We start from the raw sequence: 12594 nt of genomic DNA, 5'->3' as shown, positions 1-12594 counted from the left end.
GAAGATGGATTCCTTGTTCGTGCTCTATGATGCGCAGAAAAAGGGTTGTCCTGCTTCAAAGCAGTCCATTGCTCATTGGATTAGGCTTACTATCCAACAGGCCTATGTGTCGGCAGCCTTACCTGTTCCTAAGTCTCTGAAGGCCCACTCTACAAGATCGGTGGGCTCTTCCTGGGCGGCCTTCCCGTGGAGTCTCGGCTTTACAACTATGCCCAGCTGCTACTTGGTCTGGGAAGAACACTTTTTTGTGAAATTATACAAATTTGATACCCTGGCCAAGGAGGATACCCAGATTGGGCAGGCGGTGCTGCAGTAGTCACCGCACGTTCCTGCCCATTCTGGAAACTTTGGGACATCCCCATCGTACTAATTCTGTCCCCAATATCCCTTATGGATGCCAGAGAAAATAGGATTTTAAATACCTACCGGTAAATCCTTTTCTCGTAGTCCATAAGGGATACTGGGCGCCCGCCTCTGTGCGGTTACTTTCTGCAGGTTCTCTGTTCTGTGTTACCTGTTCAGCTGTTGCTGTTACAGTTGCCAGACGTTGCTGGCCTGGTTATGTTTTGGTGTGCTGGTGTATAATTCTCACCACCATTATTGTTGTTATGTTCCTTCTCTCAAGTATGTCATTCTCCTTTGGGCACTGTTTTACTTATAACTGACCTGTAGTAGGAGATGTAGAGGGGAGGAACCAGCACACCCAGTTGAAGAACTTTAAAGTTCACTGTCTCCTTTGGACCCGTCTATACCCCATCGTACTAATTCTGTACCCAATATCCCTTATGCACTACGAGAAAAGGATTTACCGGTAGGTATTTAAAATCCTATTTTTGAGCTCTGTAAGATTGTTTCTGCTTTATTCGCCTAAGAGCAAAATGGATGAGAAATGGAATACTTTCATTCACTTGCTTGCATAGCTTTATACTTAATAATGTTCTTTGTCTTTTTGGTATTGATTTTCTTTGACAGTTTGGCAGCAAAATATTTATGTTTCTAGCACTGATTATAATAGTTAATATTTGACTTTTGGATTTTTTTTTCCAATAGATAATATTACACTCTCCAAAATATCTCCACTATAGGGGACTACAGAACATCATCCATGTTCTTTGCAGTTATGGAGATTGTTTCAGTGTAGCGAATGAGCACCATGCTTCTATAATGAAGTGTACGCACATAATGTTGTGGTTATTTCATAAAATACCCTTTCAGTCAATAAAAGAAATAAGTTACTTAACTTAGTATTTATTTTGTCATATTATTTTCAGATGTTAGCAAATTTCCAAAATAAGTTAGATGTCACCCCCTCACATATACTTATTACACAAATCTTGTCAAATTCTGGTCACCTGGTTACCTCACACATGCTGCAATCTGCCAACATAATTTTAATTCTCTGGCCATATTTTGATTGATAAGAGTTGTCGTTAGATAAGCCACTGTGATAAGGAAATAGACCAAACTGGCGTCCTGTAAAGCCCTATTACTATTGTGTCCCCTTCAAATAATTGATAGAATAACAATACACCCTAGTCGTACCCAAGATGCAATTAAAACTCTATTCTATTCTCATCTTCTATGTTGGCTATTGCAACTTCCCCCTATTTGTAATTACCCATACCATTCTATCCCTGCTTTAATCCTAGGAATCACAGCAAAACTGATCTTTTTCTCTTGATAGTCCACATCCCCTGTAAAGGCATATATAGACGGGCCGATGCAGGAGAGATGTGTGCTGAGCGAACCGCTCAGCACACATCTATCCCGTCGCTCAGCACAGCGCAATCTGTGCTGAGTGTGCGGTGTGAGATGGGGGGGCGCTCATTTCACCCAGCAGGTGAAGTGAGCGACCCGCTAGATTGGCCTGCATGCAGGCCAATCTAGCACCAGCAATAGCGATGCGCGGGGCTGCGCATCGATATCGCTGTGAGGGGTACACACGGAGCGATAATGCTCAAATTCTAAGCAATCTAGTCAGATTGCTTAGAATATCGCTCCGTGAGTACCCCCCTTAACAATCTACAAATATCTATACTGGCTGCCCATATCCTCAAGAATCCATTTCACAATACTTACTGTAGTTTACGAAGCCCTTAAGAACATAACTGCTTTATACATCTTAAATGTAAGGCTAGATTTGCTAAATTCCAGCTTTTGCAAGCAACTGTTCTCTGTGGTTTTTATCCCAAAACATCACACGTGCCCCTCAGACCTCCCCACATATTAAGACATCCCCACGGGCCCCTTAAATGGCACTCCAACCTGCCCACAGGCCCCTTAAATGGCACTCCAACCTCCCGACGGGCACCTTAAATGGCACTCAAACCTCCCTACATGCTATCAGACTCCCCCATATGTCTATTATATGACATCAGAGCAGGGGTGTATCTAGGGGTCTGAGCGCCCCTGACAAAGTAAGGGCTAGTGCCCCCTCCCATATTTGAAATAAGGAGGGTGTATCAAAAAGGGCGTGGCCTTGTGGGGAAGGGCGTGGCCGCACAATAGTACTTCCAATTCAAATGATGTCACATAGTAGCATTTTACACCGTGCAGTAGTGTCTCTTAGTCACGTTATGCCACCCAGTATCACATTACACCGTACAGTAGTGTCTCTTATTCACGTTATGCCACACAGTAGTACCCCTATAGGAAACACTGTCTATAGAAGGCATATGGAGAATGCAAATAGAAAATAGAAATGTCGACCAGTGCTAGTAAATATATTTCTATTTTTGTAAGTGGAATGCGGTCAAACCACATTCAGGGATGCGACTGCAATATCCCTGTTCTCAGCGTTCCGTCGATTGGGTCACATTGGCTGTAAACACATCTGCTTGATTGACAGGCAGAGGCGTTCGTGGGGAGGGCGGGGGTCAGTAATGGACCATTACGGGGGCAGCGCAGGGAAAACAGGGTCGGGCGCCTGCATTTTCGGGGCGGCTGAGTGACATCACACGCAGCCACCACTATGTGAAAAATGGCGGTGGACCACCTGCATATGCAGCCTAGCTGCAGGGGGTCTTCCACAGTTGCTGTGACCACAATTAAATTGCGGTCGCTGAGCAAGCCATTCAGCATGCTGGCCGGCCTCGCCCTGCAATAGATGAGCATCCCCCAGCAATCAATAGAAAGGATTGCAGATTCTGCTTTTTAGTACATCTGATACTGCCCATAGGCACACACATATACACTTACATACATACTGTCACACACAAAACACATACAGTACATATGATGTACAGGACAGTCACACATGCAGTATAGACAAATAGTCACACACATGCACATGTATATACAGTCACATACATACATACATACATACTTACACACTTATTCACATACATAGTCACACACTAATACACACATAAATACAGTAGATACTTATACACACACAAACATACATACACATATAGTTGCATACATAAATGCAGACACACATACAAACTATATAGTGTTTACCCCCCTCACTTCACAGACAAGGTACACTCAATGCATGTACTTTAGTAGCTCCTTGTCCTCTCCCCCTCTCCTCCATGCTGCTGGTTTGCCTGGCACTGACTGAGTGCCGTGTTTCCACGCCCCCCTGTTTCCACTCAGTCCACTTCCCGTAGGTCAATGCCGTGCAGTGCAGTCTTGTGCCACCCCTCCCCTCACTTAATCCGGATTGTACCTTGTGACTGTCTGTTACTGCCGGCATCGGTGTCCAGCGGCACATCACTACACTAGTGATCAATCAGACTCAAAATAAACTACAGCTCCCGGAGCTCCCAGCAACAAGGGATGCTGGGAGCTGTAGTTTATGTGGAGTCTGATTACAAGTGAGGTGCGACGCTGACACTAACAGACCGTCACCAAGTCTGACAGTACTACTGGATTCTACCCCCTGGCCGTGGATGACACTGCCAGGCGGCGCCCCCTCCTTGCCTGGCGCCCCTGGCGAGTGCCATCCTGGCCAATGGGTAGATACGCCCCTGCATCAGAGTCTACCACATGCCTCTAATTTGCAATCATACCCTCTCCAAATGTCCTTTTTATTCCATCAGACCCCTACATATGCACTATCCATTTCCACACAACACTGGCCACATCCCCCACCATTTCTCACAATAGACCCTTCATATTTTTCAGTCCCAGACCCACATGCCCCCTTGCTCCACAGCCCAGCCTGCCCCTGAATATCACTTAGGTCTGTCTCGATAAATCTCTTCATCTGTTTGTTTTTGGATTACTCCTAAATGCTGTCAATTATAGAACATATCCAAGGTTATACAAACTTGAAGCCGTTCAGAGCCGTAGACTGTCCTGAAGCCATTCTGAACATTAGTACATTCACAAGGATGCATCACTCTGTAACTAATCAGAACATGATTTTATAGAGCAGACCCTCCTGTAGCCACACAGAGCATTAGAACATTCCAACCTTCAGCCAATCACTTCATTAACAGGGTTAGAACTCTTCCCAGAAATAGACCAATGTGAAGCCAATCACGGCATTGTGACATTCACAGCACATGGTTTAATAGAGCAAATTGCTATCTGTAATAGACACTGAAAGAAAATATGGAGGAGTCGATGTTCATACATATAGCTTGTTAATGGTCAGCTTTCTGTTGCTCAGTGATTCATTATTTTCATTGCATTAAAATACCATTCTTCTTTTACATGCCTTATCCCTATAGGAGACCTGGCTTCTGACAAGAGAAAGAGAGCTGAAAGAAGAAGTCCGGAAGGGGAGGGATAAAGAGATTGAGCTGGTGATTCAGCGCCTTGAGTCTGAGATGTCAACCGCAAGGGAAGAATGTGAAAGAGTTGCTGAAAACAGGTGCTTGAATAGCTGCAGCAAAGCGGGATAAACAATTTATTGTAGGGATAAAGACCTTTGCAAAACATTTTTGGCTTATGTGGAGTACAGCAACATGGGCATTTTTTCTTAAGGACAATAGTCCTTTGGCCTTTTCACCCAATAATTGTTCCTGATAATTTTGTACTAAAAATTGTTTATACATACAATTTATACACAACTAGTTTCTGCAAGACTTGTGTCAATTTATCTTACAAAGGCTATATTGAAGACTGATTAACTGTAATTCTGTGTATGTTACACCTATTACTTGCACATTTGTGGATAAGTGGACTCCAAGGCACACTTCAAGCACAGCAAGGAGAACTTTCAAACCCACTCAATTTTCTCATGTATCAATCCGTTCCCATTTACCATCACTCATAGTTTAGAAAGAAAATGCAAAAGTTTAAATAACTGAATGGACTTGTCTTATTGTTATTAGGTTGAACTTAGAATGAATTTTTTACTTTTACCACAATAAGCATTTTAAGGTACAAGAATCAGGATGTAGGCAAGCACTTTGAATGCACCTGGGGGACAGAAAGAATGAGTAAAGGTTCACATGTTCATATCTAGGGAACTCTGCTTCCTTAGGAAGTTGGGTTGACCCCTCAGTTGCTGCTTCCACGGTCCCATTTGGTGAAGACAAAAGTGCTGTTCCACCACGACAATGCGCCTGCATACTCGTCCTATATCGCCACAGCGAAATTGGTGGAATTGGGCTACGAATTGCTGCTGCATCCGCCATATTATCCAGATTTGGCCCCCTGCGACTTCTTCCTGTTTCCAAACATGAAAAAATGGCTCTGCGGAAAGAGATTTTCGTCAAACAAGGAGATCATCGCTGAAACTGAAGCCTATTTCGTAGCGTTCAACAAATCCTCTTTTTTTGGAGGGCTTGAAAAACTTGGAATATCGTTGGGCCAAGTGTATCAAGCCTAAAGAGACTATTTTGAAAAATAAATCAAAATTTTCCCAACCAATTTTTTTTTTCTAGCCTAACACAGGTACTTATCAATCACCCATTTTATATATATATATATATATATATATATATTGTGACAAGGATCACACACACGGGGACTTAGATGAACACTTTCTGTGTTTATTTTGCACAGCAGGTCACCACATAGCGAGTTGGTTCCATATACAGTCGGTATTACAGGCAGTACCATACAGGCACTCGCAGCATAGCAGACTCTTGATAGGCTCCAGTGGTCCCTAGTCTAAACCACACAACCCGGCCTATCACTCGGATAGCTATTCCACCGTCGAAAGCAAGGTGACTCTGCCCTAGAAACCCTTATATGAGGAAATCCCAGGTGCTGCTGATCACACACCTGGGCGTCTGCTACTGCTTCCAAAACCTCGTCTGGATCTTTCACATTACTTTCACATGGAAAAATGCTGTCTCTGCTGTTTTGTTCATATGTTTGTAAATCCAGTCATCAGGACACAGAGACATGTGAGTTCACTGCTGTGCTGTTTTATTCCATCATCAACTCCAGACACACTGCACACTGGACCACCCACTTCCCAGCATCCCCCTGGTCCCAGGGACCATCACTGAAGATTCAGGCTTACACATATTAATAAGGGAGTGTCTACAAATATTAAGCATTCTAATACACTAACATCACATCCTCTTTTCTTTAAAGATAAGTCCTGTACGCTTAAATGCAACAATTAACAACGTCATATTAAGAACATCATCTAACACGTTTCAATGAGTTTCTCAGGTCTGCGTATTTCCCTTTTGGTTCGTTCATACACAGTCTGTGTTTCATCTACCATGTTGGACCTTTCTAGAATCGTGTTTGTTCACCATTATGAGGATCATCATACATGTCAGATGAAGGGTATTCTTCAGTCATGTTGTCTTCATTATGGTTAGGTTGAGATCTTAAATCCACACTATCACTGACCTGGTTTGGGAGTGTTGTGGACTCGGGGCTTCTTCCGATGACCGGGAAGAGGAACCGCCACTGGGTCGTAGTAGAGATGGCCGGATGTAGGTCTTCCTCATGCAGAACTAAGACGGCAGGCGGGAGGCCCAGAGGAATTCTTGTAGGTCTCCTGTAAGACAAGACTTGTAGAAATAATGAAGGCTGGGGTACTGAGATATTGGAGACACTGTGGTATTGAAGGCACTGAGGTACTGGGAGTACAGGGAGTGCTGGGAGACCCTTGGAGGCACGGAGGTGTTTGGAGGCACGGAGGTGCTTGGAGGCACGGAGGTGTTTGGAGACACCGAGGTGTTTGGAGGGACGAGGTGCTTGGAGGCACGAGGTGCTTGGAGACACGGAGGTAACTGGAGGCACGGAGGTGCTTTGAGGCGCGGAGGTGCTTGGAGGCACGGGGTGCTTGGGGGCACGAGGTGCTTGGAGGCACGGAGGTGCTTGGAGGCACGGAGGTAACTGGAGGCACGGAGGTAACTGGAGGCACGGAGGTAACTGGAGGCACGGAGGTGCTTGAGGCGCGGAGGTGCTTGGAGGCACGAGGTGCTTGGAGGCACGAGGTGCTTGGAGGCACGGAGGTGCTTGGAGGCACGGAGGTGCTTGGAGGCACGAGGTGCTTGGAGACACGGAGGTAACTGGAGGCACGGAGGTGCTTGTAGGCACAGGATGCTTGGAAGCACAGGTTGCTTGTAGGCACAGGATGCTTGGAAGCACAGGTTGCTTGTAGGCACAGGATGCTTGGAAGCACAGGATGCTTGCAGGGACAGGATGCTTGGAAGCACAGGATGCTTGCAGGGACAGGATGCTTGGAAGCACAGGATGCTTGCAGGGACAGGATGCTTGGAAGCACAGGATGCTTGCAGGGACAGGATGCTTGGAAGCACAGGATGCTTGCAGGGACGAGGGAGCTCTGGATCATAGCTTCCACAGGAGAAACGAAGATACTCAGGCATCGGATCTCTGCCTGGTATCTGATTTTAAATTCCCCGCCCTAGCCTGATTGGCGGAGCAGGCAGGTGACGTCAGACCTGCTCCGCCTCCTTGCCCTTGCTTGTGATGGCGGCGCCCTTGCTTCCGGGAAGCCGCCGGAGAGCAGCGCCGACCCGCCGCTGAAGCCGGAGACTGACAGGGGAAGAGAGGCGCCGGGCAGACCAGGCCACCCGCAGGGACAAGCGCGGTCGCCGCTGCCCGAGGTTCGTGACAGTACCCCCTCCTCCAGGAGTGGCCCCTGGACACTTCCCGGGCTTAGTCGGATGTCTGGAGTGGAAGATCCGAATCAGACGAGGAGCCGTTACTTCAGTAGCCCCAATCCAACTTCTCTCCTCAGGTCCATAACCCTTCCAGTCCACCAAGTACTGTAATTTTTTATGAAGATAACGAGAGTCCAGAATAGCTTTGATTTCAAACTCCGCTCCAGCTTCTGCCACTACGGACGTTGGCCTTGGGAGTGCTGAGTGGAATCGATTCAGTATGAGGGGACGGAGTAGAGAAACATGGAAGGCGTTAGGTATGCGAAGATGGGCAGGCAAACCCAGTTTACAGACCACAGGATTTAAGACTTGTAGCACAGGGTAAGGACCGATGAACCTTGGAGCGAATTTCATGGTGGGCACCTTCAACCGGAGATTCCGTGTGGACAGCCATACCCTGTCCCCAACTTTATATTGAGGTGCGGCTTGCCGTTTCTTATCTGCAAAGAACTTGTACCGAACAGAAACCTGCTTAAGATTAGCATGAACCTTTCTCCAAATTTGTCCAAAGTGTCGTAGAGTGGACGCTACAGCAGGAACCTCTATTATCGGAAGGCTTGGAAATTCCGGAACACGGGGATGGAACCCGTAGTTGACGAAAAATGGTGATTCCCCAGTGGAAGAATGAAACAAATGGTTATGGGCAAACTCCGCCCAAGGCAACAACTCCACCCAGTTGTCCTGTGAAGGAGAGAGATACAACCGAAGAAAAGTCTCTAGATCTTGATTGACTCGTTCCGTTTGTCCATTTGTTTGGGGATGATAAGCCGACGAAAACTTAAGTTTAATGTGTAGAGTTGAACAAAGGGCTTTCCAAAACCTGGCGGTGAACTGTACTCCACGGTCAGAAACAATCTCTTGTGGCAACCCATGCAAACGAAAATGTTCTCGGATAAACAATAGAGCCAGTTTCGGTGCTGTCGGAAGACCAGTCAAGGGCACAAAGTGTGCCATCTTCGAAAAACGGTCAACGATAACCCAAACGGTGTTGCAACCCTTGGAACAGGGCAAGTCAGTGATGAAGTCCATGGAAATGTGAGTCCAGGGTCTCACAGGGATAGGCAGAGGACGAAGTAACCCTGCAGGAGGCAGACGAGGAGATTTATGTTGTGTACATTGGGGACATGAATTAACGCAATCTTGTACATCCTTCCTCATGGTGTTCCACCAGTAAGACCTTTGCAGAAACTTGTACATCTTCTGAGCGCCGGGATGACCGGAAAACTTGGAGTTATGGACCCACCGTAGTATTCCTGGGCGGAATCTAGCTGGTACGGACATTCTTCCAGGAGGAGGAGCTGGAGTAGTTAAAGCAGCAGAGACAGAAACTGGATTCAGAATTAAACCCCGCTCCGGAGGTTCATCCTCGTCTGTGGGAACCTGTGAACGGGAAAGCGCATCTGCTTTAATATTGAGAGTCCCGGCACGGTACTTGATAATGAACGAGAATCGGGAAAAGAAAAGTGCCCATCTCGCCTGGCGAGGATTCAAACATTGTGCGGATTTGATGTACAGTAAATTCTTGTGATCCGTGTAGATGGTAAACACATGTTTAGCCCCTTCTAGAAGATATCTCCATTCTTCCAAGGCAGATTTGATTGCCAAGAGTTCCTGGTCTCCAATAGAGTAATTTCGTTCGGCTGGAGAGAATTTACGAGAGTGGAAGCCACACGGATGTAATTTCTTATCAGAGGAATGCTGGGAGAGGACAGCCCCCACCCCGACTGAAGATGCATCAACTTCTAAGAAGAAGGGTTCCTCGAAATTTGGTTGTTGGAGAACTGGAGCCGTCGTGAAAGCTAACTTTAAGCGAGAAAAAGCTACAATGGCTTCCGGAGGCCACAAACTAGGATTAGAACCCTTTCTCGTCAGGGCAGTAATGGGTGCAACAATGGTGGAGAAACCTTTAATGAATTTCCTGTAGTAGTTCGCAAAGCCCAGGAACCTTTGTATTGCTTTCAGGGAAAGAGGCTGAGTCCAATCACGAATGGCCGACAACTTTTCCGGATCCATGCGAAGCTCCGTCCCCGAGATGACATAACCGAGGAACGGAATAGATGTTACTTCAAAGGTACATTTGGAAAGCTTGGCGTAGAGATGATTCTCTTGTAAACGGTGTAGCACCTCTTTGACTTGAGTCCTGTGTTCGACAAGATTCTTGGAAAAAATCAGTATGTCGTCCAGATATACCACAACGCTCTGATACAGCATATCACGAAAGATTTCGTTGACGAATCCCTGGAAAACCGCGGGAGCATTACTAAGACCAAACGGCATCACCAAGTATTCGTAATGCCCATCTCGGGTATTAAAGGCAGTCTTCCATTCATCCCCCTCTCGGATGCGTATAAGATTATAAGCTCCTCTCAAGTCGAGTTTTGAAAAAATGCGGGCACCACGAACCCTATCAAATAACTCTGTGATTAGTGGCAAGGGGTATTTATTCTTAATAGTAATGTCGTTTAGGCCGCGGTAGTCGATGCATGGTCTCAACCCCCCGTCCTTTTTCTTCACGAAAAAGAAGCCTGCACCAGCAGGGGAGGAAGAGGGGCGAATGAATCCCTTGAGCATATTGGACTTAATATACTCCGACATGGCTTGAGTCTCGGGAAGAGACAGAGGATATGTGCGACCACGAGGTGGCGTCTTCCCTGGGACAAGGTCAATAGGGCAGTCCCAAGGCCTGTGAGGTGGTAACAGGTCAGCAGCTTGTTCCGAAAATACGTCCTTGTACCCTTGATATGCCTCCGGAATGTGCTCTTCATCCGTTTTGGAGGTAACACGGAGCGGACAAACAGGAGTAAGACAATTAGTGTGACAAAAGGAACTCCAGGACAGAATTTGTGACGACTTCCAATCGATGTGGGGGTTATGACTTTTCAGCCAAGGCATTCCAAGAACCAGATCATGGGGCATTTCTGGGATTACCAAGAGTTCCAAATCTTCCTGATGTAGAGCCCCGACCCGCAGCTTAACTGGCCCCGTGCGCCACATTATGAGACCTTTGGAAATTCTAGTCCCGTTGATAGCCGTCAGTGAAATTGGCCGCTCGATAGGCCGTAACTTTAAACCCAAACTTTGGGCACAGAAGGAAGAAACGAAGTTCCCTGCAGCTCCGGAATCCAATAGGGCTTCACAAGACCTGGAGACTGAATTGGAGACTAGAGTTACTGGAAGCAAGCAGTCCGAAGTTGGAGAAGCTTTTGTCGTAACTCCCAGCTTGACTCCTCCGGAACAAGCTAGGTCTGCCCGTTTCCCGGACGGACTTTACAAGATTTAAGAAAATGATCTGCGGCTCCACAGTAAAGGCAGAGTTTACCCTCACGACGACGCTGTCGTTCTTCCGGAGACAGTCGGGAGCGGTTAATTTGCATGGGCTCATCTGAGCTAGGTGAGGCCACCGGCCTAGGAGTAGGATTCCGGAACCTGGAACGATCCGAACGGTTACGTTCTCTTCCACGCTCCTGCATCCGAAGATCCACCTTGACGCAAAGGGAAATCAAATCTTCTAATGGATCCGGCAGATCTCTAGTAACCAGCTCGTCTTTCAGCCGATCGGAAAGACCGTTCCAGAAGGCAGCTCTCAGGGCATCATTATTCCAGCGTAGTTCGGAAGCAATGGTCTGGAAATGAACCACGTACTGGCCCACGGAACGGGCGCCCTGCCGAACACGGAGCAAATCGGAAGAAGCAGTGGTCATTCTGCCGGGCTCGTCGAAAATCCTTCGAAAGGACGAGATGAAGTTGGTGTAGTTGGAAACCATGGGATCAGATCGTTCCCATAATGGAGACACCCAATCCAAAGCAGAACCTTCCAACAGAGAAATAATATATGCTACCTTGGACCGGTCTGTAGGAAAGTTGTGTGCAAGTAGCTCGAAATGTACCTCGCACTGGTTCAAGAAACCACGACAATTTTTGGGATTCCCATTATAGCGGGACGGAGTAGGCAACTGAAGGCGTGGAGTGACACCGGCCGATGGTTGAACATTGCTGGCAACGGCAACTGGTGCGACTGCTGGAACAGGAGCCGGAATTACTGAGGCCAGAGACGCCTGAATCTGATCCAGACGCCCGGACAACTGCTGGAGGTACTGCATCACCTGACCTTGTGCTGCTTCCTGACTTTGCACTCGAGAAGCCAGGTTCTGGATGGCACTAGAGTCCGTGTTCCGATCCCCCGAGTCCATGGGGCCTGAGTATACTATCACTGACCTGGTTTGGGAGTGTTGTGGACTCGGGGCTTCTTCCGATGACCGGGAAGAGGAACCGCCACTGGGTCGTAGTAGAGATGGCCGGATGTAGGTCTTCCTCATGCAGAACTAAGACGGCAGGCGGGAGGCCCAGAGGAATTCTTGTAGGTCTCCTGTAAGACAAGACTTGTAGAAATAATGAAGGCTGGGGTACTGAGATATTGGAGACACTGTGGTATTGAAGGCACTGAGGTACTGGGAGTACAGGGAGTGCTGGGAGACCCTTGGAGGCACGGAGGTGTTTGGAGGCACGGAGGTGCTTGGAGGCACGGAGGTGTTTGGAGACA

At 47.2% G+C, this 12594-nt stretch overlaps 1 protein-coding gene across 5 annotated transcripts in view; it reads left to right on the top strand.

The window, feature by feature from the left end:
- Positions 1–12594, top strand: part of CEP131 (centrosomal protein 131) — a 377073-nt gene that overhangs the window by 277038 nt on the left and 87441 nt on the right. For all 5 annotated transcript variants that reach the window (XM_063961104.1, XM_063961102.1, XM_063961103.1 and 2 more), the window contains one exon: positions 4683–4825. In XM_063961104.1, the coding sequence (XP_063817174.1) occupies positions 4683–4825 (143 nt within the window). The remainder of the gene's footprint in view (positions 1–4682; positions 4826–12594) is intronic.

Source organism: Pseudophryne corroboree, chromosome 3 (assembly GCF_028390025.1).
Source record: "Pseudophryne corroboree isolate aPseCor3 chromosome 3, aPseCor3.hap2, whole genome shotgun sequence".
Lineage (NCBI taxonomy): Eukaryota > Metazoa > Chordata > Amphibia > Anura > Myobatrachidae > Pseudophryne > Pseudophryne corroboree.
This window is presented reverse-complemented; position numbering and strand designations above follow the sequence as displayed.